The 27,068-nt window shown below is 36.2% G+C and overlaps 1 protein-coding gene across 1 annotated transcript in view; it reads left to right on the top strand.

Annotated features, from left to right (window-relative positions):
• The first annotated feature begins 228 nt into the window (after window positions 1–228).
• RYR3 (ryanodine receptor 3) overlaps window positions 229–27,068 on the top strand; it is a 241,921-nt gene continuing 215,081 nt past the window's right edge. The window contains exon 1 of the mRNA XM_032984720.2: window positions 229–300. Coding sequence (XP_032840611.1) covers window positions 250–300 — 51 coding nt within the window. The 5' untranslated portion in view covers window positions 229–249. The remainder of the gene's footprint in view (window positions 301–27,068) is intronic.

Genomic DNA, 27,068 nt, shown 5'->3' with positions numbered 1-27,068 from the left:
GTTTTTTGCCTCTAGGGTAGAGAGAAAAGGAAAAGAATTGCTTGCTATGAGCTGGAAAAGCAGCGCAGTTGGCTCTGGCAGTGAGGGGGTTGACTGACAGTCTGCAGTGCAGTGGAGTTAGCTGAGCTCCCTATATGGCTGTGGATTAGCTATATGCTAATACTGATAGGAGAAGAGGAGCTGTACCTAGCGCAGTGAGCTGACGGTGAAGGCGATCAGAGTCTCAGCAGAGCTGACTCCTCAAGAGCCATGGCTGAAGGGGGTGAAGGAGGGGAAGATGAAATACAGTTCCTACGAACTGTAAGTATCTGCTTTTTATAGGTCATGCAGTACATGATTTTAAGTCTCATGTCCATTCCTTTTCTGTTATGTTAAAAATAAAGTGTTATTTCTGTGCTGGGCTTTGCCAAACGGGAGAATTGATTTAGTCAGTGGAAAAAAATAAAGCAAGAACATGAGCTTTAATAGCATCAGGCAGTCTCAGTGTGTTCTTCCTAGATTCTGTTCAATAGCCAGTTTGGTATAAGGAGACCTATTTCCGCTGTAATCCCTTGTGTTTGAAGTGTCCTCGTCAACTTTGTACTTGGGTTTCTAAATGTAGCATGCCAAATATCTGACCTCTGAAACTTCTGTCTAGGTTAGATTTCACTGACATTAACAGAAGCTTTGCAAATAGGAGAGCCTTAAAATGATGAATAAACCAAGCAAGCCCTTGATGACCTCTTCTGATAAACATGCACACAGAAGCACACTTGTGTGTAGGGAATACCAACAGATGTTGAATTTGGAGCTCTGCAAATGTTTGGGGTCTTTTCTCTGCCTAAAAGAAGCTTATTTTAAAAGGAGATAAGGATTTCTTTGGGAAGGAGTGTTAATTAGTGAAATAGCCTTCACTTGGTGTAATTTTCTATAAAGAGCTCTCACACCATTCTTTCCTAAAGCTTGACACAAATCTAGTATGACAACCAATTTGGACTTTTAAGCAAGTAGTGTTCATGCATTAATTTTTGGGAAGAGGATAAGATCCTTTTCATCTGTCATCTTGTGTGTCTTCTTATTTTTACCTTGCATGACTAAGAGTGTGTTGTTGTGTAACTAGCATGAAAAAACTGCTACTGATGTGTGTATTCCCTCCTCTTTCTGTACTATCTTTACATTGCACATATCATGAATAATGTTCCAGAAACAGTGTTCTCTAGAGTTGATACAACTTTAAAAGGGCAAGTCTTTAAAATAAAACATGCTAAATGCCCAAAGAAGGAAATTACAAGGCTGATTTCTGGGAGGCTGGGAATATTTATTTCTGGGAATTAAAAGTTGAAGAGTGGTGATGGCAGCTGCTGCTGCTTATGTAAATTGCTTAGGTGTGATGAAGTGTCATTAGCACTTTTAAGTCTGGGGGCATTTCATGAGGGGAGGGAAATGGATAATCACAATGAAGTATCCTTTTTAACATCCCTTTCCTCCACTCCACTTTCTAGAGGTATCTATATTACATGGTTTAGTAAATTGCTCAGTCTTTAGGAGAAGGTACTTTTATCCAAGACCAGAGCTTTAAATGAATGTCCTTCATCCTTTCACTTTCAAAGATGTTGCCTTGACTGAACAGTCTTCCTGGGTGATGAAGTGAGAAGCTTTACCTATTTGTAGGTAGCCTGTGTGTGCTACATGAGATAGCAATTTCTGCTGTGACTCACTCTCATGCTAGTACAACTCTGTTGCATTTCTTTCCAACAGGTAAAATAAATCACTAAATAAAAGTGGGGGCCAAAAATGGAGCCCACAGAAGTGAGGCTTCCTTCTACTTGGTGTTAGGAAATCTTTCACAGGGGAAAAAAATGGACTAGACTTCTGTTTTGGAAGCCCCAGCTTCTCCTTGCTGTGAAAAATCATATCAGTTACTGCTGTCTCCTTTCCGTTACAACTCCTTTCACCTTCATGGAGAAGAGATCGATTATTGTTTCACAATATACTGAGAAAGGAACCATTTATTAGGTACTGAGTGCTACAGTGATGTAAGCCTTCAGTACTTATTACTTACAGCTTTTATTGCTGCCTAAACACTGTACATACACACATGAAATACAGTAGCTCTTTATAACTCTTCCAGGGAAATTGTTGATCAGTCAGGGTCTTCTCCACATCAAAATGTTTTCTCGGAATTTGGACTGCTAGTGGATGTCTCCAGGACTTGTATAGCTGAATCTTCCTTTGAAATTGTTGATCTCCATATTCATATTTTTGAATCTGTAGACAGAAATACTCTAGGATGTTTTAGACTCTGAGATAACCCTTTCTTGGTGCAGTACAAAATAAGATTAAATCTCTCTTAATCCAAAAATATCCTACAGGTTTTTTGAAAAAGCAAGGTAATTAACTCTTAAAAGTCTAGTAAATTCATTTTTGCTTCCTTAAAGGGAGACTTTCCCTTTGTCCTCCTTTTTTGTTGGTTATGTTTTTTCTTGCTTCCAGGTCTAAGTTATTGTGTAGTTTTGTGCATCATTTTTAGGCTCTCTCTTCATATAGAAGGGCTATAAACTCAGGAATGCATAAAAATAATACCTATATTTGTTTCTAGGGAGCAGCAAACTTGTGGGCATATTTATAAACTTTGATGGAAAGCTTTTCACTATCACTTTATTTTCCAAGGCATTCCTCATATTTGAATAATTTGTCAGCAGTGGGAATGACAAAGACCTTAAGAACAAATTCTGGAGATAAGAGGACAGCAACACTTTCATTGTAATCACTATTGTTGTAGTAATAGTAGTAGTAGTAGTACGTCTTCAGTATTTGTTTCAAGTAAGTCCCAGTTCTTGTGTGAAGTCTTTATGTGCAATGATAGCACTTAAAGGAGGGTGTTACTAATACAACGTAATTTATTTTCTTATTTTTTCTCTGATTTGTAAGTTAATTATGAATATAAGTAAATATATAAATACACAAGAGTTTTTTCTTACACTGCTACCCTGCTGCTGTGTCTTTGTTATAAAATCTATGATGTTTTGTTTCGGTAATAATGCTTGGCATTGTTTCTCTAGTTTTCTAGTTGGTGGCTTTCATCTGGATTTGACACTGGATATTCAGTGTATGTGTGCCTACTTGCATGTTGTGCATGGAAGAGAGAAGCAAAGCACTTGTTACATGTGTGTAGTATGCAATACTGCTATCTCTTAGTTTCCTGCCCTGGTAATGGTTGTTCTTTAGATTACTTTGCCCTGTTGTTTGTTTGTAACCTCTTCCTAAGGTATGAATACATGAGAAAATAATGAAAGTAAGGTTTATGCAGCATTAGGTGAGAACACATATGTTAACCTGTGCTGTTTTGAGATAACATACTGAGGGATATATAGGGAACCCTGTTGCCAGTGACAATGTGTATGAGTGAGTGAAGCATTCTCACGCGATCCCTTCCTAGCTACTGGGACTTCACTAGTGTGACAAAGTCCTCTCCTCTCTGGAAACTATGCTGAAATTCTCTGTCGTTCCCACTGCTGCCAAATTAATCAAATATGAGGTGATGCCTTGGAGCTGAAATTTTATCTTCTTCCATCAGAAATACCTATATAGTCACCTGCTAACAAAGAGCATGAATAGGGGAGGGGAGTCACACCCCTGCCCAAAGCATAGCAGCAGCTTAAATGTACTTGTAACGTAGCATGTCAAAGTTGTTTGTCATCTTACAGTCCAAATTATGGTGGTAACATTAGTTCATAGGTGTATTGCTTTGTTATTTTTCTTTAAAGTAATCATATTAATTGGAAGTGTTTCCACTTATTTTAATACAAAGAAATTTTTTTCTTTTTTGAGATGGCTCATAACATGTTGGTCAAGAAAGCTGGACTTGTTTTCCAGGGATCTGAACAGTGTATGTTGGTGTGTATAGGTATTAGTGCGTGTATGTCTTTGTGCATGTGTCTGAATATGCGTGACTCTTTCCTCAGCTGGTTACAAATTCTTAATTTCTCTGAGTGACAAAGGCCGTAACAATTGATTCCTCTTTGACTTTTGCTCCTTTAACAGCTTGTCTCAATGACCTAATTTTAAGTGTTCTGATAAACCTCTCCAATCACTATCTGAAAATTGGCAGATAGGAGTGGGAAATTGTTTTCAGTCATAGACAGAGTGTAGTTATCTGTTATACTTAAATAACCAAGTACTGTTGTTACAAAGACCTAGACTAGAATATTGGAATTTTTTTTTTTTCAGGATCTAGTCCACGTACATAGATTCACATAGTAAGTTTACAGATATTTTTAGGTATGTTTTTGTTCATTTGTGTGTTATATTGCTGTTCAGAACCAAGACAGTTGGGTGGCTCATACATGTTTATATGTGGATACACTTTCCTATTTATATTGCTTGAAAATGAGCTCTTCTACTGTTCAGATGTTAAAAATGAAATGGGAAGTTACATCAGTTTTACAATATGAACTGCCAGTTACAGTATGAGCTAGATTTTCCTTTTTTCAATCATTTTTACTATTGCCAAATATAAGATGTGGTTATATCATGCCTTTTTTCATTACTTTAGGAGATGTACTAAAGCAGTTCAGTTCACTCAGGATTAGTGTGGCATAAAATCAGTTCTTCTTTAGATGCTTTTAATACATGTTGTTTTATCAATTCCTAGTAACGTAACAAAGAATGTGTGAAGTGGAAACATTAAAATAATTCATCCTTAATAGTCCGACTTAGTATCTAATAGTTATACTTCTCACTGCATGCTGGTATTCTGTAGCATTGATCTGTGACTTGAGTCAGTGAAGTGCGAGTATCTACTATATAGTGCTCACCAGATAAATATCTGCAAACAGATACATCGGACAAATGTCAGTAATAAAAGTTTTTTTTTATTCTTTCTAGAAAGAAGTTTTTAGCAGTGGCTAAATAAAAATGAGGAAAATATGACAATTGTTTTCAGTGAATTGAGTATGAGATTATAGAAAAGCACTATAGAAATTTATATATAGTAAAAGTCACAGAGGCTAAGGAATGCCATAAGATCGAATTGGTGGAATTTTCCTGAAGCCCCTTTTAAGACAGCTGGTGCAGGTTCTGCATGCTTCTTGAACAGCTGAGTGTGTTCTGTGGTAATTGTTTTCAAATTAATTAGGACATTTTGTCTGTTGTCACTGAAATGTTCTGCAATTCATGATACAGTAGTTGTCCATTAGTTAGTCAATTCATTTTAGGAAAAGGATAAAAAGAAAGGAAGAATAATGTTATATAAAACTTGAGTTGCTTCTGAGAACCAGTGTATATTAGGAGCTTAAGTGATATTTGAATTAAATGTTTATGTATCTCTGTATCTATCTCTGTGCATTAAATCTCCCCTTTCTGATCCTATTGCCATAATTTTTGACAATTGTTTAGCTGTCCATACTTCAAAGTCTTTAGAGAAGAAGAACAAGACTTGTACAACAGACAAAACAAAAATTCCACCATGTCTCTTCCACTTGATTAAAAAAAAAATATCTTTCAAATAGATTTCTTTTTACTTCTTAAACTTTAGGCTATCACCAGTATAGCTACCTGCAATGACTCTTCTTGCCTTATTATCCTTCAGTTTCTACCATGGAAATCATACTTAATTTTAAGAATTTATCCTGAATTAAATTTCTTAGAACTTGTAGCATCCTTCTTTGCAAATAGTGTTGCTCAGTTTATTTTAAACCATTGAATTGTCACTTTTACTCCCTGTATGCATTCACAACTTTGTGAATAGGTTTGCTCAGATCACTATATGCAAAAGAGATAGCTTAGGCTCATTCTTTGCCTGGGAATATTACCTTGTGAAAAGTCTGGGAAATATTTTAAGGTAGATCTCCAATATGACAAATTTTCCAGTGCATCATGTGCTGTAGTACACTGTGAGTGTTTATTTTCGATGAAATAAAGGTAAGATCTTCTGCAATTTATTGCTACCCCTTTCAAGGCAGAATTTTAAATGTGCTCTGCCATTCTATTAACAGTTATGTCTTCAGACTGTATATTGTGTTTGTGTTTTAGCTCTCGACACACTGGAGTTAGTAGCTTGATGTCTATATCAGGGTTATTAAATTAATTTGTAACAATCTCTCTTTTGGAGAGAAATCATCTCATTTAAGTGGGTATTTCAGGCTTCTGGTAAGGAATAGTTCCTTGGGAAAATTGCACCATTTAGATGAAAAGGGAAACACTTAAGTAGTTTATGTTTCATATAATGAAAGTTGTTTGGAGTTTATTTAATGGTTGGAGTTCTGTAAGCGCTGTTGAGGAAGAGAGTGCTAAGTGTTATAGCCACAGCTGCATTATAATTTCATAGAACTTCACATTATTTGTCTTGATATACTCAAGTCCTTCTCATTCTCTGAATTAGGATCTTGAGTTCTGTTCCCAGCTTGTGGTACAAATACAGAACAAACGGAATGTTTACACTGTTCCAAAGTCTTTCAATTAAAATAAGAGGAAAGATAATAGAGGAAGGCAAAAAGGGAATATGAGAAGGCAGTGAAATGATATCTAGCATGTTGTTAGGTAGTAATTTTTACATTCCAGTTACAGAAATAATTATAAAGTATATTTACTGGTGTCATGAGGAAAAAAAAAAAAAAAAAACACTTTAATAAATATTCTGGGAGAAATGCATTTGCTAGATGATAGCATATTGAAAAATTGTATTTGAAAAAGTTTCCTTTCTAAACCCCATATTGAAAAAGGGGTTTAGAAAGGAAACAAGGCAAATAGAGTTTTTGCAGATAAAACAGGTGGGCAGTGAAGACTTGCATCATGATTAGTCAGAGGTGAAGGCTGGTTTCTCTCTGTCACATTGAAGGTAGTTGAGTTAGGCACATGCTTCTAAAGGTCCTGATGTTACAGGCTGCTGTTGGAAATGGTACATTGTTTGGTTTGTTTCTCTGGTACTGGTTGTTGTGGGTTTGTTTTTTTTTTTTTTTTTTAAGCATGGATCTATAGAATAGACTGTAAACCTAGCTCTGCAAGGACATAGAACAGTGATGTTAAGACATGCATCATTGTACAACACTGCATGTTGTATTATATGTAATGATAATATATGTATGCATGATATATGTATACATATGGCATATGATATATAAATATATATGGGAAATATGTAATGAGCTGCACTTTTGAAAGCTGCTTCTTATTGGCCCAGTCTACACCAGTTAAAAAAAAGCAACATTGCACTACATGAATTCAGCATCATGTTTTACTACTGTTTCTTTCTACAGTTTTTAAAACTATTTCAAAAATTAAATCACTGCATGTATTACAATATTGTAAATACAGTGTATTGTTAAAAAATAATTACAAGGTTGACTCTAGTCATGATCAATTTAACTCCTAGGATAGATCTAAATCATTGTCTGTTTCCTTTCCTTTTCTTTCTTTTCTTCAGGTTGTTTTTTTTGGGTATCAGTGTCAATGCAGGTCTGATGAAATGACATTGAACTTGTTACAATCAAGAAAAACTTCAAACTCACCTTAGAATGCTAGTGAGTTAAAAGCCTTTTTGATAGGATTTGTGACCATGTAATAATCCTAAATTAAAACTCCAAGCATACTTTTCCCTATTTCCCCCTAGCCCTACTGATGACTGTTGTGGATATTTGTCTTCTGCTCAAGCTCTGCTTTTTGGTGTCTGAATGGGGATTAATATCTTCAGTAATAAACAGTGAGTTTGCTAGTGATGTTCTCACGTTTTTATAGAATGTAGTAAGTGGGTTGCCTGATGTCTGTGCCTTTTTTCTAATCCCCTGCTATGCTAACTGGGTATGATTCACATTGACATCCAGCTGTGAATATTGCTTCTTTCTCAGTTCCCATGGCAGTGCTGTGACCACACAGCCAAATGCTGCCAGGTGCATTAGATACAGATTCCAAAAATTAAAGAAGAGTTGTGGACAGGGAGGAGAAGAAAAATAAATTTGTCACGCAGTTACAAATTTATTGAATATATTGAATTTAATTGCAGGACACTAGTTTAAAGTCATATATTTCTTGGCTTCATTTGTGAAACACATTTTCCCAATGGCACATAATAACAGTGCAGATAGATAATAAACACAGACCTCTATAGGCAGTAAAATTATCATCTCAATTTAAGAAAACAATTGCTAATTTAAACTTTAAAAGATTCAGAAAAGAAAACATGAGTCATTAGTGTATGCCTCAAATAATATTTTGGTTTATTTGCTCAATGTAGAAATTTTAAATTTATATTCTGTCTTTAATGCCATTAAAAAATCACCAGACCATTAATTACGTCTACGAGTTAGTAGAGTGTAGTGGTTTTGGTGCTGGAAGATTTAAAATTGCATACGAGATATTACTTAAAAAGCATATGTTCTAATTGTAGAAGACTTTTCCTCCAAAATACTTAATTTCCTTGGGTAACTTTTGGAAACATATTTTCTGAAAATTACAATAATGTTCTGAAGCATAATTGGCAAATATGTGACATCCTCAGAGTGTACCTAAAGTAGTTCAAGATTGGGTTATGCATAGGAAATATAAAAACATACAGGAAAATGGATAATTTTTTTTTATTTCCCCACTCCTAGATCTGCTTTTGGTAGTGTCTCACCTGCAGTATGAGATATACATACATGTGTTTGTCAGCCATTTCCCACCTGCTGCCAGTCAAATCTCAGTTTTAACAGATGTGGTTCAGCTGTAAATAGGAGCTGATGGCCAGTCTGTTGTCCAGGTAACCTCTCTCTTCCAGTCCCCCTTCTGGTACATCATGTCTATGGTGAGGAGTGACAACTTCAGTTAATAGAAGCAGTGACAGAGACAACAGCAACATAAGGTGAAAGATTCAGTAGTAACATCAGGTTTGTTCCTTCTGCTGGGCTTTTATCTAAAGCAAATGCTAGTTCCTCAGAAAGATGACTAATCAGCACATGCCTGAGCTCTTTTTAGTCCACAACAAACTTCTATGTCAATCTTGAGCATTTCAGCTACTTCAGCACTCAACCAGTTTCTCCAGTACCTTGTTCCAGAAAACCAACTTCCCTTGACCCAATTGCAACAACTCGAATTCTTTCCCATAATGATATAACAGAAAAGAACTTCAACTTAAATAAACCCCTTTACAAAGTACTTGTACAAACAATAGAATTTCAACTTGGAGACATGAAACATCTGTTTAGCAGCAGATGCAGAACTAATTTAAAACACTGAAGATTTAACATGCTTTCAAATTGCATCAGCAGTACCACGTACAAATGGGAGTACAAGGATCATCAGGTTTAGAATATATACTAAAATGCCTCAGATGATTCACTAAAATGCTTAGGGCCAAATGACTTCAATCTCCCAGACTCCCTCTGAAGTTCACTGACTGCACTGTCTCATTTTTTCTGTATGTGGAAAATGCCCAGAAGACTTATATACCTTGAACATATTAAAAATACTTAATGTCAATGGTTTGTAGAATTCAGAAGCTGTTTTATAATGTATCAAAATGTTGATAAAGTCACTGCACAGTCATTTAACATTTTGATTTAAAAAACAAAAACAAACCCCAACCTGTCAGTATTACACTCCAAGCTACTAGCATGACCTAGCATATTAATTTCTGTTCCACTTTCCAAAAGATCAAAATTAGTAGATGTTATAGTTCGTATGTAGCCAAAGCTGGGAAGGGTAGACTTTAGAATTTGAAAGACCTCAGTCTGATTGTGTGTGTCATGCTTGCCTTTGTTGTTACCAGGTAACCTTTTCATGCAGAACATTCACAGTACAAAAGATTCTTTGCTGCATACATGTTGACCGTCACAGGAAAACATGCTAATAGGGATTAATAAGATTTGATTTCCTGGTCAGTCTTTATCCATGGGAAGTAAATAGCGATTGTATTAATAATTTGTGCCAAACCTTCATTTAAAACTTTGCATTTTCCCCCTTTTTTTAATGTGCTATTTACATATATTAGAATAAATAAGGAGTGAGGGTTTTAAAATTCATAGAACAAAACTAACCTTTTAATTTGCAGATGCTAAACCTTTTCTGTAAGAGTTGTGAGTTGCTGTAGACTGAGTTTAAGACTCCTTACTTGATTTTTTTAGTAGGGTTTTGCAGATCTCTTGGATATAGTTCTGCCTGAATAATGTGGCATTCAGCCTTTGTGATCTTTATTTTAGTTACTTCATCACCATGCATGGAAATAGTTGTAGATCATCTGTTATAGATGAAACTACAGAAGTGGCTGATAGTGACTTATTTATTAAAAACCCCCACAATGTAACAAAAAATGCATTTACTTCAAAAATGTCAAGTTTTCCCTACTTGCTATACTAGATCTTAGGTAACTGTCTTAGTTAATGTTAAATTGGCCCCATCTTTAATTTAACTCTGTCCCATGAGTGTGTAAAATAGTTATGTGCTTGAATACCGAGTAGTACCTCAATACTAACACTTAAACAAAATCTGGGATCAGTGATTATTGACAATTATTATCAAAGTTCCAGTTAAGCTTCATTAAACTTGAATCTAACAATTTTAGTGAACCTTTTTCTGTTACAACCCTTAAATAAATTCTATTAATCAATATTAATCTCTTCCATCAGTCTCTGGGAATGCTGAGTATTCATGTTTGCTTTAGGTGTTTGGTTTTCTTCATGATTTATTTTGTATATTGTGGTTTTGCTCAAGATATCCATAAAATTTTAAAAATTGCTTCCATAAAATGGAAATAAGGTAAAATTTTGGATCTTGTAAGAATCCAAAATCTTTCCACCTGTACAATTAAGTGACGTTGCATCTCATACTGTACCAGGTAATATGAATGCAGGGTATTTGGATAATAGGATTATCTTTGAATGTGTGTCTAATCAAACACATAACATTTTTTTCCTCGTGTTTTTATTTTATCTTAATAAATATGTAAATGTATTTCTTCTAATGTATTTCTTCTAGTACTTAAAATTTACTTTTTAATATTTTGATTTTTATAAAGATGAGAAAATAAGGTTGCTTTGTACATACATAATGAAATCAACTATGATAGCACTTACAAAAAAAAAATAACTTCAATAATAGAAGCATATTAATATAAATTTGTGTTTTACAAGAGAAGGAAAATTCAGCAACAACTATAGGACCTTTTTTCCCACTTAAGGTTATGAAGCAATGATTCTATGCAGCACTGAAAAGACAAACTTACTGGGACAAGTTTCTTTCACAGAAGTGCATATAATGGTGTTACTGGAGAAGGATATAGGACGCGGGATTATATTCTTCACCAGTGATGTGAACATTTGCCCATTGTTACTTCAGTGTAATGTGTGAAACAGCAAGAGTTTAGTATAGCAAACTTGACTTAATGAAGAACTACTTTGCTTTGCTCATGGAAATCAGCCTGAGTTTGAGTTGTTTGTTATGCATTTTGCACCCGGACTTCTTTATGTGCAAAACTAAATATGCTGTATGATGTGCTCATATGATTGTGAAAGTTAAGAGAAGCATATAGCAGCTACTAAACCAGCTAGACATAAACAAATGGTGAGGTCTAAAAGAAGAACTTGGTATGGTATGTCACTTGTTGCAAACACTGTTTAAGCAGCCAGATTGTTCTTCCAGTATAGAACACATTCTAATTGCTAAATTGTTACACAATTCTGAGTTTCCTCAAGCAGGAAAAAAAGTAGGTTATCACCTGCGTTTAAACTTTCTATTTATGAGAATATATTGATAATGCTAAATAATTTACTTTATTATGGAAGAGGATTTTATCAGAAGAGAAAATGTTTTTCTTACCCAGGCTTTTGCTCATCTTTTCTTTGAAAGGCCACAATCTGGTGACTCATTGTGAATGTCCTACCTAGCCTAACTGCAGATAAGCTACAGAAGTTGTCATTAATGACCTTTTACTGCTAACCAGAGTATGGTTCTGATTTCTTGTTGTACCCGTGCACAAGCAATAAGCTGTAAAATTGTATCCACTGGTGCCTTGTCACTGAGAAAACACCAGCTTTGAGAGACACTGAATCAGGAAATACAGGCATTCTGTGATTAATCTGAAATTCAGGAAGCTCGACAGTATGGAAGATTCTAGATTGATTCTGAGCATGTAACTTTCATTTCATGACAGAAGTTTGTTTTTGTTAGAGAGGCTTACCCATTTTCATTTGCCAAGGATCTTCACAAGTCAGTTTCTCTCAAGGTTGACCTTAAATAACATAGTTCACTAAATAAGTGCCTGTATATGAGGCTTAACTTGCCAATTAGAGTGCTAATGTTACCTTTCCTATTCTTGCCAATATGAAGACCATTTAGAAACATAAATAACAACTTTCTAAATGGTGAAATACATTCATCACCACATAGAATATAGGGTGCAAAATCTTCAAGGGAAAAAAAAAAATATCCAAAAGATGATAGTGGTGATATTCGGTTATAGGTAACTTGTGACATAGTAGAATGCTTCTAGTGCTGTTTAGAAAATTAAACATGCAATTGCATAGCCATGTCATATGTTCATGCAATCTAACCTTATCTTAATCTGTTTAATACTTTTATTTTTCATATCTGTGTTTCCTCTCTTTGTTTATCTAAAAAAAACAGCATCAGTAATGACAAAGTCAATAATAACATGGGGATTTATGGAAGTTTATCCTGACCTCAGACTACTTCCAGGCAACATCAGTTAACAAAATCCAATCTCTTTATTTTTGTGCATCCCTTACGTCTCCAGCACACTGTGAGGAAAGACCCTATGATCTAGCTGTGGAATTTAGCTGTCTTGGAACTCTAAATTCAGATACCAATTTCTGTGTACTCTGGTTTATCTTCCTATCATTTATTTAGCCATATTTTTTTTGCAGTAAGCTCGAACTTGCAGTTGTTACAATGGAAGTCACTGAGGTATTCTTCTCAATTGTAGTTGCAGAGTACAGCAGCAAAACCATGGTTATTATTACTGAAAAGTAGGTATATTGGATAAACGTGGCAAAAATAGTGAGCTTTTAGCAGTGCTGCATTAGCCCCACTCAGATCATGTTGCTGTTCAGGTGCTGTTTTCTTTGATGGTTGAGGTGGCATCTCAAGAGTAACTTAGATCTCCTCTGTTCAAGCAGCAATTTATGTAGTCAGGCTTCTTGGCACGCATGACCATTGTTTGGTTTCTTTAAATGGTGGAAGGTTCTGTACTTTTCTGTGCTGATCAGATACAAGGTTAGTGGTTTGATTGTGGGATAACAGCCCATTAATCTTGTAAGCATTGGGAGGGGGGATAGAGGGTGGTACACAAGGTGAAGAGTTACAATGTTTGCAGAAACGTTGCATTAGACAATGTTGGGAAAGGTGCTGCACTCCTAAAATAGTGGTCTGAAGCAATGGCAACACCTGCTTCTTCCCAAGTATTTCTTCTCCTGTTACAATGTTATATATGTATATCAATTGCTGTTCACTCCGGTTACTTTCTGTTTAGTACATGCATAGTTTGCATGGTTCTTGTGACTGCTAGCTGTGCTTGGATCCCTGGCAGCAGGCCTTGGCTTCAGTTATTTGAAAGTTAGTGTAATGTTTGTGAGTGGAACTTGATAAAATGTTACCGCTACGTGTAAGAGTCAGTCCTTGGTACTTGCATGTGATGAAGGTGTACTGTTGCTAAATGGTAATTAGTTGGAACTAATCAGAAGATCAGACTAAGCAAAAATTTAATTTCTACGTTTATATAAAGATTTGCTTGTGGAACGATGATTCAACATTAAACAAGTATAACAACCGCTCCTTATATTACACCAAGCAGTCGTTTCAGTTCAGTGATCTAGTGATGGACAAACTTGAGAGGATTATCTTAAACCATCTCAAGTGAACCATGATTAAAAGCTGGGTTTTAGCTCAGTAGTGGGTTACATGGTTACATTTGCAGGGAAGTTCTGTCTATGGGAGATGGTAGATGACCTCCCAACCAAAACAAAAAAACAACCCCAAAATTCAGTATTTTGTAGATGGGCATTTGTGATTAGTACCACAAATTTATTAGAAATGGGAGTTTTCATGATCGAAGGGATGGCAACTAAGAGGGATGAGTTGTAAAAAAATGTAATTATTTGATGTGATAAGCAGGAAAAGGGCAAAGACTAAGGTGCAATTATCCCACAGAGATGGATCTGTGTGTGTGTGACAGGAAGGATAGTAATATCATAGTGATGATGAGGAAAAAAAAAAAAAGAATAGTAGTATGGAGTAAGACTTGACTAGGGAGCCAAAGAATATTTATATTCAATCACTGTGAATATGCATTATTAGTGAATATTCACAAGGAGAAACTGGAAAGAGAGGCCAAGACACCAGTTGCTACACATTTCCCCTTTAGCTCTACCTGAGGCTGTAAAAACCAGAGTGAGAACAACTGTCCTGTCTCTTGTTGCTTGAGGTCATAAAAAAATTCAAGGAATTGTAAGAAATGGCAGGCTTTTTATTCATTTTGACATGCATGCCTTGCCAAAATCGAGAGTCTTAAAAAAGGAATTTAATTGCTCTCAATGGGAAAATTATGAATAAGTAGGTATTTTTTGTGGAAAATAAAAACTTCAAAGTGGAATCTACATTCAGAAATGAGCAAGGCCCCATATTCATGGGAGGAATGCAACAAATATTTGCTGAAAACACTGAAATTTTGCTGTCATTACTCCTCAAAGTTCATCTTCATAGGTTCTTTTTCAGACTTGTAAAGTCATTGAGACTTGCCAGTGTTTCTGTTTGTTTGCTGTCTCTGCCTTTATTTTTACCACACAGCATCCATCTGAATTATCTTTGCTTAGATTAGTTTTGCACTTGCTTTAATTTCATGTGGAAATATTTATTTATGTATCACAGGAACATAGAACTGGAAAGAACTTTTTGAGTCATTGGATCCATTTTGAACTGAAGTTTAGTTTAAAGGCTAATTATATCTTTTCCTCTGCTACTTTTGTTAAGGCACCAATTAATTGATTTAGTAATTGTCCTTCATTTTATTTTCAGCTTAAATGTGTTTATGTATTTCTAACTTTTTCTTGATGTGTGCCAACAATGTCATGTATCAATATAGTCATGAAGAAGAATTCTATTCCCTCTTCAGTTTGACTTTTCTGGAATAGGTGACCTGGGTTTGTTTAGCTTACTTAAATTCATATGACTGGATCTTTGGCTTCCTCACCATTTTGTTATCTCTTGTTTGTACTCCTGCTGGCTGAGTATCCCTTAAACATAAGTGACAACCACTTCTTGGACAGTGACATAATACTTTACTGTTTTCTTGGCCAGAAGTTGCTTACCTTTCATAGCAAGGCCATACTGACATATTTTAAAGAATATAAATTCAACCTAGAAACAGACAAGCTACACTTTTAACCCTTTTCTGAATGCTGTAAGGTCTCTGACTGTGCTAGTAAATGAAATAGCCACAATCAGTTCTCTAACCTTGAGGTGAAGTGGAAGCACACATCTTACATACATACAGCTAAACTAATTTCCTGGAGTGAATTTATCTGTACTGCCTATTGGGAACAGTCCCTGGCCTGTTTAGTACCCCAAGTCATGCTAAGGTATTTTCTGGCAAGGTTCTGGTAGGTACAGGGCAATATATTTGCCAGGTTTGTGCTGAGTTAAATGCATGGTCTTGTGTCAGTGCAGTCACTCTTTATAAAGTTTTAGAAAAAAGCAGTGAAATGTCAGATACCCCAGTAGTTGCTAGTCTCTGTATTGGCATTGGTTAAAGAGGAGCTTCGTACTCCTTTTGATAATCTTAAGAGTGTTCATTTATGAAGGTTATATTTCTGTTCAGTATCACACTTTAGTTTTGAAGGAAAGTTAACTTTAAGTCAGAAAGAAGTAATGCCAGGAAGATACTTTCTCTTTATAGAATCACTTAGGTTGGAAAAGACCTTTAAGATCATCGAGTCCAACTGTTAACCCTAATGCTGCCAAGTCCCACTAAACCATGTCCTTAAGTATCACATCTACTTGTATTTTAAATACCTCCAGAGATGGTGACTCAGCCACTTCCCTGGGCAGCCTGTTCCAGTGCTTGATAACCCTTTTGGTGAAGAATTTTTTCCTACTATTGAATTTAAACCTCCCCTGGTGCAACTTGAGTCTGTTTCCTCTTGTCCTATCACTTGTTACTTGGGAAAAGAGACTGATGCCCCCCCTTGCTACAACCTTCTTTCAGGTAGTTACAGAGCACGATAAGGTCTCCCCCCAGCTTCTTTTTCTTCAGGCTAAACAACCCCAGTTCCCTGAGCCACTCCTCATAAGAATTGTGCTCCAGACCAGACCTTTCACCAGCTTCATTGCTCTTCTTTAGACATGCTCCAGCACCTCGATGTCTTTCTTGTAGTGAGGGGCCCAAAACCAAGCACAGCAATCGAGGTGCAGCCTCACCAGTGCCAAGTGCAGGGGGATGATCACTTCCCCGGTCCTGCTGGCCACCCTTCCTGACACAAGCCAGGATGCTGTTGGCATTCTTGGCCACCTGGGCACACTGCCGGCTCACATTCGTCCGGCTGTCAACCAACACCCCCAGGTCCTTTTCCACCAGGCAGCTTTCCAGCCATTCTTCCCCACGCCTGTAGCGTTGCGTGGGGTTGTTGTGAACCAAGTGCAGGACCCAGCACTGAGCCTTGTTGAACCTCATACAATTGGCCTTGGCTGATCGATCAGGACTATCCAGATCCCCCTGCAGAGCCTTCCTGCCCTCAGACAGATCTGCCCGGCTTGGTGTCATCTGCAAATTTACTGAGGGTGCACTTGATCCCCTCATCCAGATCTGCCCGGCTTGGTGTCATCTGCAAATTTACTGAGGGTGCACTTGATCCCCTCATCCAGATCATTGATAGAGGTATTACATAGAACTGACCCCAGTACTGAGCCCTGGGGAACACCACTTGTGACTGGCCACCAACTGGATTTAGCTTCATTCACACCACAACTCTTTGGGCCTGGCCATCCAGTCATTTTTTTACCCAGCGAAGAGTTTACCCATCCAAGCCATGAGTAACCAGTTTCTTCAGTAGAATGCTGTGGGAAATTGTGTCAAAGGCTTTACTGAATTTTAGGTAATGGTCATCTACAGCCTTTCTCTCATCCATGAAGCAGGTCACCTTGTCAGAAGGTAAAGAATTCTAGGGATGACAATCTCTGATGTTTCTTAGGCTGTTTGATAGGAATCTGTTTTAGGACAACCACTTTCATAATTCTGTTGATAAATGCCTGTAGTCACATTCTTGAGATGTATAGCCGTTTTTCACTATTAGTTATAACTTAATATTTTTTTATTTAAGATGTGGGTAGAACTTCTGCAAACCTTCAGATTCTGAAATATTTCAAGGTGAGGTATGCTCTGCTGTCTGTGGCTGTCTTCAGTGCACCCTGTTCAGAGACCTTTCTCATGAGAACCTGTTACAACAGGCAAAAAGGTTAAAATTGATTGAAATTTCTCCTTGGTTTGGGGAAGTGTATGTTTCATCTTTGTTATTTTTATAATTCTTTATGGAAGCAATCCTAGTTCCTGACCATAGAAGTATAAGGGCTTTTACTTAAGAGAAAAATAACAGCTTTGGCTTTGGCAAATTATTCTCTGTAACCACTGAGCTGCTTCATAACTCTGCTACATATTTCAGCAAAATATAAATAACTCTAAACAACAAAATATAAATAACTCTAAAATTTCATGTTTTCAGTATAACATCCTACTGTTTGCCTTTTCATTGCAATGGTAATAGGTAAGAGATGAATAACGTGAGGGGCAAAGGTGGATTAACTTGGATGGAGCAATTAACTGATTTGTTACTGCTGACTGACCTAGTTCTTCTAACAGTGTTTACTCACCCAGCTTTATATTGTACAAGGCACAGGACTTCTCTGGGATTGTACCCTCTGAGACAGAATTGTCCAGTAAAAAAGTCTTTAGTGCCAAGTAAGAAAGAAGAGTTTAGGAATAGCACTGTAGCTTGTTTATAGGCGAAAACTCTCCAAATCAGGTTTACAGTCTTAGCTGGATTTCTGTCACTGAAACCATCCTCAAGCAGTAGGAAGGGCATTCCTGACCATTGAATGTTTATTAAGAATGTGGTGTTAAAAGAAAATGTAAGCAAGTCTCTGACTTATAGGAATGTCAGACTTTTAATATGCTTAACGTTGCTGTGTGAGATAGCGAAATATTTTCACTCACATATGTTGGAGATCTGTGGCAGCCCTAAGGTTAAATGACTTGTGCTCACGGTGCACATGGTGAGAACTTGTATCCAAGATAGAACAGGCAATCAAAGGCTATTAGGGCAGAACTGGAACTAACTGCTATAGTATCCTTCTCCATGAGTGCATGATAGTTTACTTCTGCAGATTATACAATAGTTGATGATAAAAATTTCCCAGAAAACTTGACTATGCCCTTATAACCATGGCTTTAGAGCTGGCAAATCCTCTTTTCTTGGAGTATGCATTAATTAGGTCTGAGGCAAAAGAAAAACACATTTCATGAAAGACAGTGTCTTGCCCAGCTACTGAGAGGTAATTTTTATATCTGTAATTCTTTCAAGCATGGGATGCCATTTATGTTATCAAGTTCAATAGTAGAAATGCAGTTCTTAACAAAGAAGGGGAAAGATTGAATGGAGTCAGCATTTTTTTTTTTTCATATTCACAGTTAAACCATGCCCCTTAATTTACTTGGAAACATTTTTATTAATAAGTAATTATATTAATATAGTGAAGTCTCACATTGCGCAAGAAACTTATCTGCAGTTCTCAGGCAAGGATTTCTAAATTAGAAAGGCTATGGCTGAAATATTTGGTAAAAGCCTGTAAAAATTCATCCCCTGAGCTTCCACTTGCAGGTAGAATTTAAGTGACCTAATAAAGCCTGAAAATGGTGCAGTGTCATTTATTTGACTGCCTGTGTGCTTCCAACAAATGTTTCAAAATGCTGTAATTTTTTTTTTCTGTGGGAGTCTTAGCTCCATGGTAACCATATCCAGTTTAACTCTTAAGGAATCTTGTCAGTGTAGAGAAACCCTCTTATCTAATGATTAAATCTACTCTAGTCTCCTTCTAACAGTCTGCCTTTCCTTCCTGCCTCTTCCCCTAAGCAAGGTTTTGTCACTTCAGACTAATTCTTCATGTTTTTGTCCTGAAAACACAGAGAAAAACAGAGTAAAGACAAAGGAATGCCAAGATGATGAGTCACACTGTAGTCTCACAATTTGCAGGAACAGTACTATTACCACCTTTTAAAGTTCAGGACGTGGGAAACAAAGTATGATGAGTATGGAGATATTCTTGCATGAAATGATGCTGAAATAATTGTGACCTTTAGAAAAGAAACAGTGCTGTGACAGAGATAATCTGTAAGTTACATATGAGTGCCTTTCATTTTGTTTCATAAAATAAAATAAATTTTGAAAGTGAAAGGTGACATCATATTGAAGTAAAAGTCTCACATTCAGAAAGAATTAAACACACTAGAGGATATAGGATTTATAATAAGAAATGTACAAAGGTTTTGCAAGGAGTTCTGCACCCTAGTATATGAGAAGTAAAGTGACCTCTGTACATTTGAAGATTTAGGAGGAAGGTTCCAGAAGAATGTTTTAAGATAACTGACTTTTTCAGATTTCCATGGTGATCTGTGGAGCATACAATGAAGGGGAAGGCTGCTTGTGAATATTTTCTACTTTCCTCAGAACAACAGTGTTCACTATAAATCACAGTGACATGTCAGTAGCTAGATCACCGATCCTGACTGCTGCTGAAATTATTTGATCCAAAACCTAATGATATATTTTTTTGTGGATTTCAGTTATTTTCAGTCAGCTGTCTAACGCAGGAGAGAAAGTTCTGTCTCATCTTGAAGTCTGATGCCTGTGCATACTGAATATAGTTTTTTTTTTTTTCTTCTATATACCTCTTCTCTTTTAAGCAGATACCATGTCAGAAATTAAAAATTAAATTCAACTGATATGAGTCTTTCAGCCTACACTTCCATTTTACTATCATTGTACTATTGCTTAGTCATTAGAATGAAGCCATACTGAAATACGGATGACTTGCCTAAGACCTTCACATCATTCTTTGAAGTTAATCTGTATACTGCTGTTACGATAGCAGTCACAATAGATGGATTTTTTTGTAAGTCTCTTTTTAGTCTTTATTTAGAATTACTGTTTTTTTCTACTTAGTAGAAGACATAGCTATAAAAATTTAGCACAGCTTGAAAACAATACATATTTTGTTATAGCTGAAATCATTTGCTTATATCACCAGAGGCTTTAGTAGTACTACACGTAGTACTCCGGATGCAGTATTTTTAAAAAATGTCCCATTTCTTTGGATCTGAATTCTACTGAAACAAAAAATTATTTATTTGAATTATAGGTTGTCTTTGCCCCACATTGCTTACAAAATACTGTCAGAGAACATGGATCCTCCTCCTAGCTGAAACTCTAAGCTAGGAAAACATAGGTTTAAATGCCCTCTAGAATGATAGCACAAACCATTTTGTTAGTCAAATCTATTTCAAGTCCTACCAGACAAACTATATTAACTGATGAGGAGAATAAGTGTCAATTCTCTTTTCTGTTTGTCAGGAATAACACATTTGAGGGAAATTGTGGTTACAACATATTATCTTTTGTAAATATTTTCAGGCATACAGAGAGAAAATTAAGACCAGCAGTTTGGTTACCTCCCTTTTTTGGGGTACTAACAAGTTGACTTGTTCTTTGTATTTCCAAATTGGGTATCTGTTACATTAGCATAGTAGAATACATGGTAAATTAACATCTGATTTATTGCAGTATTTTCTTAAGTTTGGTGAACAAAGGATTTTATTTAAAATTAAGATTATTAGAGCCTCGAAGGAGAAGGAAGAAAAGGAGAATCTTAAGTCTTCTGACTAATAATTTTTGAATTCCCTTTAAAAAAAACCAACCATGTCTTTAAGAGATTCTGCTTAAATAAGACAGCTTTGCTCATTTTTCTTCTTTACAATAATGGAAGCACTAAGAAAATAGCTGCATCTAATTTACTCCTTTATATAGAAAAAGAGATGGTTTCTTCTTCTATCTCAGATGACCTATAATCCACAGTAGATTTGCAAGTCATATCACTTCCTGACTCAACCTCAATTCACCCATTTCCAAATTCAGAACGGAAAGTTCAGTTCACTTATCTGTGTGTATTTTGTCAAGTGCTTTTTTTTTTGTTTGTTTGGTTGGTTTTTGGGGTTTTTTTCCATATAACAATATCAAAGAGTTATAGCCTTGGATCAACATTTGATTATGTTTGGTGTGTTTAAAATCTCAGAACACAAAGGTGGTCTTAATTCAGAAAGTCATTAATCTTGCCCATCTCTCTGATAAATAGCTCTTGTAATACTAATCAAATCACATGAGAAAAATTAATATAATGAGAACACCATTATTATCTTGGTTATTAAATTGATTTTCTTGAATATTTATTATAGTTTTGTGCTTAATTATTTATTTTAAAAAGTTGTCTGTGAAAGCCAAAATGAGGCTGAGCTCTAGGAAATATATTACTTGGAAGGTAGGAAGCAGAATACAGTAGAACATTAGCATGCTTGACCAGTTCCAATGTAAAAATGAGCTTTAGTAATAAAAAGCATTTAATAAAATAAAATAGTTACTCAAGTAAAAGCATTGGAATTAAAATATGAGATTAGCCCTTAAACTGTGGAGAGATACAAAATTATGTACTTTTTATACAAAAAGCAGAAAAGTACCAATTGAGTCACTGAATTTGTGTTCTTAGACTAAAAAAAAAAAAAAAGTGATGAGATAAATTTGGTATTTTCTTTGCAAGGAAGAAGACAAAGAGAAACAGAAACTTTGGAGAACAAGAGAGGCAGGAGTCTCTTCCAATGCAAACCAGTACAGGCCTCTATTGTTGCCAAATTTGTTGCTTATATGGATAGCAGCCAGTTCAGTTCTGAGGTGCTGAGTTTGAGATGTTTAATCAAAACTCAGAGAAGAAGCCCTTTATTTAGGAGGTGGGCTTTATTTAAAGATCTCAGCATATGTTATCCAGTGCAGGGTGAAATCCATGTTGGATGCAGTGTTTTATACTTTTTTCGAAAATGAAGGAAGAATAACATGAAGGTTGTCCCATGAAGGCTGCTGAAGTCATGAATGGCTGATTGGTCTGAATGTGTTAAGATTTGTGGAATATGTGTTTTTCCCAGATGTGGGGTTTAGAATAGCCTTATGTGAAAAAAATAGTTGTGAATGTTTATCTTAATAATCATATAATGTTCACTAAAGATACATGTAGAATACTTGAACCACATATTTTACTTTTACTACTTGTGCAATCTCACTGAACCATGCTATGCTACTCCAGGTGTTTAAATAAAAATATAGTAAGATCTCTTAAGCAATTTCAGATTTGTCAAACCTAAATGCCAGTTTTTCATTATGGTCCTAGCCTATTTCCAGTTAATGCAATATATTTTAAAATAAAACCTATTTTAGAAATTTGAATCAATTATTTATATAAATGACATGTAATCATCATGAAATTATAGTGCTAGTGGTGGGAGATGACTGTAGTTACTTAAATGTTTTTGTCTTTTATCAACAATGAGAGTTATTCCTTTAATTTAAACTTAATTTTGTTTGGAGTTGTAATAATTTCAGAATTATTTAATATTTAGAAAATATTCTCTCTCAACTCTTCTAGCATGCAGTAGAACCATCAAGGAATTTTTTTACACTCGATGTTAAACAAGCGACAAGCCAGTCGTGAAAAGAAATCTGATGTGCCAACTACCATGATATGGAATTGGAAAGTTGAGAAAGTCCTGTAAGGGAGTTTTCTCAGGCTTGCATTAGAAGATTAGTCCAGATCTTTCCAACATTCACAGCTGTGTTTTATTTATGCTGATTTTACATGTTAATCCATGTCCAACCTTAATGGAATTTAAAGAAGTATTTACATATTCTTATGCTTTGACTGACCCAGTAACCCTTTCCAATTTTTTCTGTATATAAAATAGAGTTTATTCAATTCACTTTTGCATCACAGTTGGTTTAAAAGCTTTAGCAGCAATTTTTTGTTAACAATGTTTATTTTCTGCATTAAAAATCTTTTACTTGTGCTTCACTATTTAATTTGGAGCTTCATGCACAGAACTCTGCTGCTTTGTGAACTTTGTTCTGATTTCTCTTGGTGGCTTATAAACAGTATTGCTAATAAAATGTGTTTGATATAAAAATAACGTAACAGTATGTTGGCTAGTGGATATCCCAGCTATTCTCGCAGTACAGCCACAAATGGTTGGAGGTTTTGCATATATATGCTGTATAGGATTTCCACTAAGGGTAGAAGAAAGGCTCAGTTTTGCACCAAATAATAATGATCAAGCCTGTGGTTGGTTTCACTGCAAGTTAGCAATACCTGTCCTTCATCATATGATGAAGGTATTATGATGTCAGGTCACCATATACTATAGTGTTTGATCGTATGGTGTATGATGCAAAGTTGACATAGAACATAGTGTTTAACAATGTCTCAACTCAGCTATGGAGAAAACATTAAGAATATAATAACCTTTTAAAAATATTCCTTGTTTCTGTTGATGGCTAAGAATCAAATCTGCTTCTTTAGAGAGATGGATTTGTTAACAATTTCAAAGATTAGTATTTTGCTGCAGGCTCTTCATACAGTTGTGTATAATCTTAAGTGTATTCTAATGCTACATGTAGCAGACTTCCTTAATTGTTATTAAATTTTAAATGAGCCTACTGATAAACAGTAGAAAGCACTATTACTATATATGTGCTCTACTCTTCACTGTTCTATGTGATTTGGGAAAAAAGTAAATATTTTGAGGTTTTAATTTACGTTTTTCAGTAAGTTGATCTAATGCTTTTGAGGCAGAAATTTGATAATGCCCCTACAATGGTTTTCTATTATATTTCAGTTAGCAAGGTACTTGATATGGTATTGTGTAATACAAGAGAAACATTTTATGTAGTGTGTGGACCAGAAGGCATTAGGAAAGGATAGTATGTTTCTTAGCTTCTAGCATATTTGCATTAATTTCAGCGGTTTCTCAGGCTTAAGTTTTCAGATTGCCCTGGTTTGAATGAGTGGCAGGGATTTTTGGTAGCAGGGGAGGGGACTATAGTGGTAGTCTCTGTGAGAAGGTTCTCAAAGCTCCCCCAGCTCCAAGTCAGATCCACCTCTGGCCAGGCTTGAGCCAATTAGTGATGGTGGCTGTGTCTCTGTGATAACGTATTTAAGAAGGCGACCTAGGAGGAGGAGTTGGAGTTGTGAGGAGGAATTGTAACATCTGTGTGAACACTGGGGTCAGTGGAAGAATGGAGGAGGAAAGGGGTGGGGGGGAGGTGTGCAGGTGTAGAGCCCCACCCTGTATCCCCTGGTGAGATGGCAGGACCACCACCCCCTGCCCCACCTATGGAGGTCTGTGGTGGAGCAGAGGCTGACCTGCAGCCCATAGAGGACTCCATATTGGAGCAGGTGATTGCACCTGAAGGAGGCTGGGACTCTGTGGGAAAAAGCCCTCAGTGTTGTAGTTAGGTGTTGGGAGGATTACAGCCTGTCGGGGTGACCACACCAGAGCAGCTAGGGAAATGCCGCGGCCCGTGGGAGGGACTCAATTCAGAGGAAGTTTGTGGAGGACTGTCTCCTGTGAGAGGGGGACCACGCTGCAGAATGCCAGAAATCCCTGTCGCCCCTCACCTTCTCCTCCTCTCTGAGATGGAGGAGGTGTCAGGACTGACTGCACCCCGTCTTCCCTGTCCCCTGTGTCATGGGAGGAGAGGAGGTAGAGATTTCAGGAGCAAAGCTGAGCCTGGGAAGAAGGGATAGGTGGGGGAAAGGTGTTTTCAAGATGTTGTAATTCTTCTCACTGTCCTACTCTGTCTGTTAAGTGTTACTGTTGTTAGGTGTCTGTACTAAATTTATGTTCTTTTTTTCCTTCCCTTAACGAGTCTGTCTTTTGCCCATAACCGTAATGGGTGAATCGTCCCTCCTTCTTTTTATTTTGATTCCCAAGCCTTTTGCTTCATTTTCTTCTTCCCAGCACTGGTGGGGAAGGGGGCATGAATGGCTGCATGGTGCTCAGTTGTTCTCTGAGCTCAAACCATGGAGCCTTTTGCTTTATTTTCTCCTTCTCAGTGCTGGGGGGCAGGCGGGAGTGAGCAGCTGCATGGTGCTCACTTGCCCTCTGAGCTCAGACTATGACGCGCATATTAAAAAAGTATGTTATCTGGTTATTGTATACGTGCTGAGAGTGCTTACATTTTCTGATGTACTTCTTAGACAAAAACTAGATATGATGTTACATTTTGCTGTTCCTGACAATCAGTGATCAAACAACTGTCTTTAGCATATGTGAAGTGAGCTTTGAATGGAGTGTATATGTTGGCATACCTCAAAGAACAGACTTACTGTAGGGATAAAGAGGTTTTTGTCTTACATCTGGGACTATTTACAAATAAGGAACAGATGAACTCAATTACTGGAGCCCTATTAGCACTACCCAGTACAGCACACAGTGACATATTTTACAGTAGAAACTAGTTCATTAACAGACAGATCTGCATTTCCTCATGATTAAAAAAATAATAATAAAAAAAAAGTGTTTATAGCTCTGTTGTGTATTAAGTTGTGCCTATTTGTTTGTATGCTGTACTGGATCTGGCTGGGAGATTTGGCAACTATCAAACCACAAAATTAACAGTGATTTATAGTTTACAGCAACTTCTTTGATTGCATACTTTAAAACAATTTGTTTACTTTTTTTTTTCTGAGTACAAAATTATCACACAAGATGTGTCTGTCTGTATTGTGAAAGACAGTTTAAGTTTTAAGAACAGTAGTTGGGCATTTGGTATGCCCATGCACATCAGAAGTAGCCAGAATTCTCCTTTAACTGAAATAGAAACATCAGATGTGGGGTGGAGACGGCAGACAGAACACACAGAGAGAAGCAGTTATAAGACTGACATGGTAAATGAAGAGTGAAGAAAATCAATATATGACGAAGACTGAGGTGAGAGATGATGCAAGAAATGAACATGAGACGTGCAAAACTGAAAAAAAGGAACTTATAGCGAGGCTAGGTAGATTCAAATTCTTGAAAGCTTTCTTTTAGGATCTTAATGTAGAAGAGGAACTGTTAAAGACATATCTAAATTCGTCAGATTTTGCTGATTCTGTATAGAGTATAATTTATAATAATCTAGTGTCAGATAGACACTAGATTATTATAGTACACATCAATCTTTGAAGGCACCTTTTGAATTCCTATTAAAACAAAGACCATGAAAAAATGACTGTTATAGGACTTAAGTTGATTTTATGTGAACTTTGTAACTAGTAACTTTTTTATGTGAACTTTGTAACTAGTGGTGCAGCCTTCTGAAAGAAAAAGAATGGTTGAAGTTAGTAGTGATGCAGAAAATTTCATCTAGACATAGGAGGATACTTCAGAAGTTTTGTTATTCACATAAGCATATTTTCCTTTAGTGGATATGGTTGAAAAGACAAGAACAAAGTCATTGTGTTGGAGCTTCACATGTCTTTGAGCCTTTACTAATGAATAGATACAGGACCAAGAATGTAGAATTGAAGATTTTGTTAAACTTGCATGCGATATGTTTTAAGTTTTCAAATATTCTAGCCAATTTTAGTTTGAACTAATAAAACTGTGCTCTGCTGAAAACAGAGGAGAGGGTGTGAGAAAACTTGAACATGGCAGAGCGCCCTTTTTCACTCTGATTGCAATATAAAACATTTTATAGTTAACGTCATTATTTTTATACCTGCCTTTCTGCAAGTATATAACTTTTCATATTTTAGTATATCACTTTTGTAGGGCACAGAAACAATTAAGCTTCAAAGAAGACTGGAATATTTGTCTATATATGGGACAGACAGTCTTCTTGAAATAGCTTTTTCTCTCTTACTATAATTAAAATCATGTCAGCAGTCTCATCTGAATATTTTTAAAAAAGATAGTGAGCGGTGTCTTTGCAGTGCAATTGCTTTTTCCACAGTATGTGTATGTAACTTATTTACAGTAT

Source organism: Tyto alba, unplaced genomic scaffold (assembly GCF_018691265.1).
Source record: "Tyto alba isolate M040663 unplaced genomic scaffold, T.alba_DEE_v4.0 Super-Scaffold_18, whole genome shotgun sequence".
In the NCBI taxonomy this organism is placed as follows: domain Eukaryota; kingdom Metazoa; phylum Chordata; class Aves; order Strigiformes; family Tytonidae; genus Tyto; species Tyto alba.
This window is presented reverse-complemented; position numbering and strand designations above follow the sequence as displayed.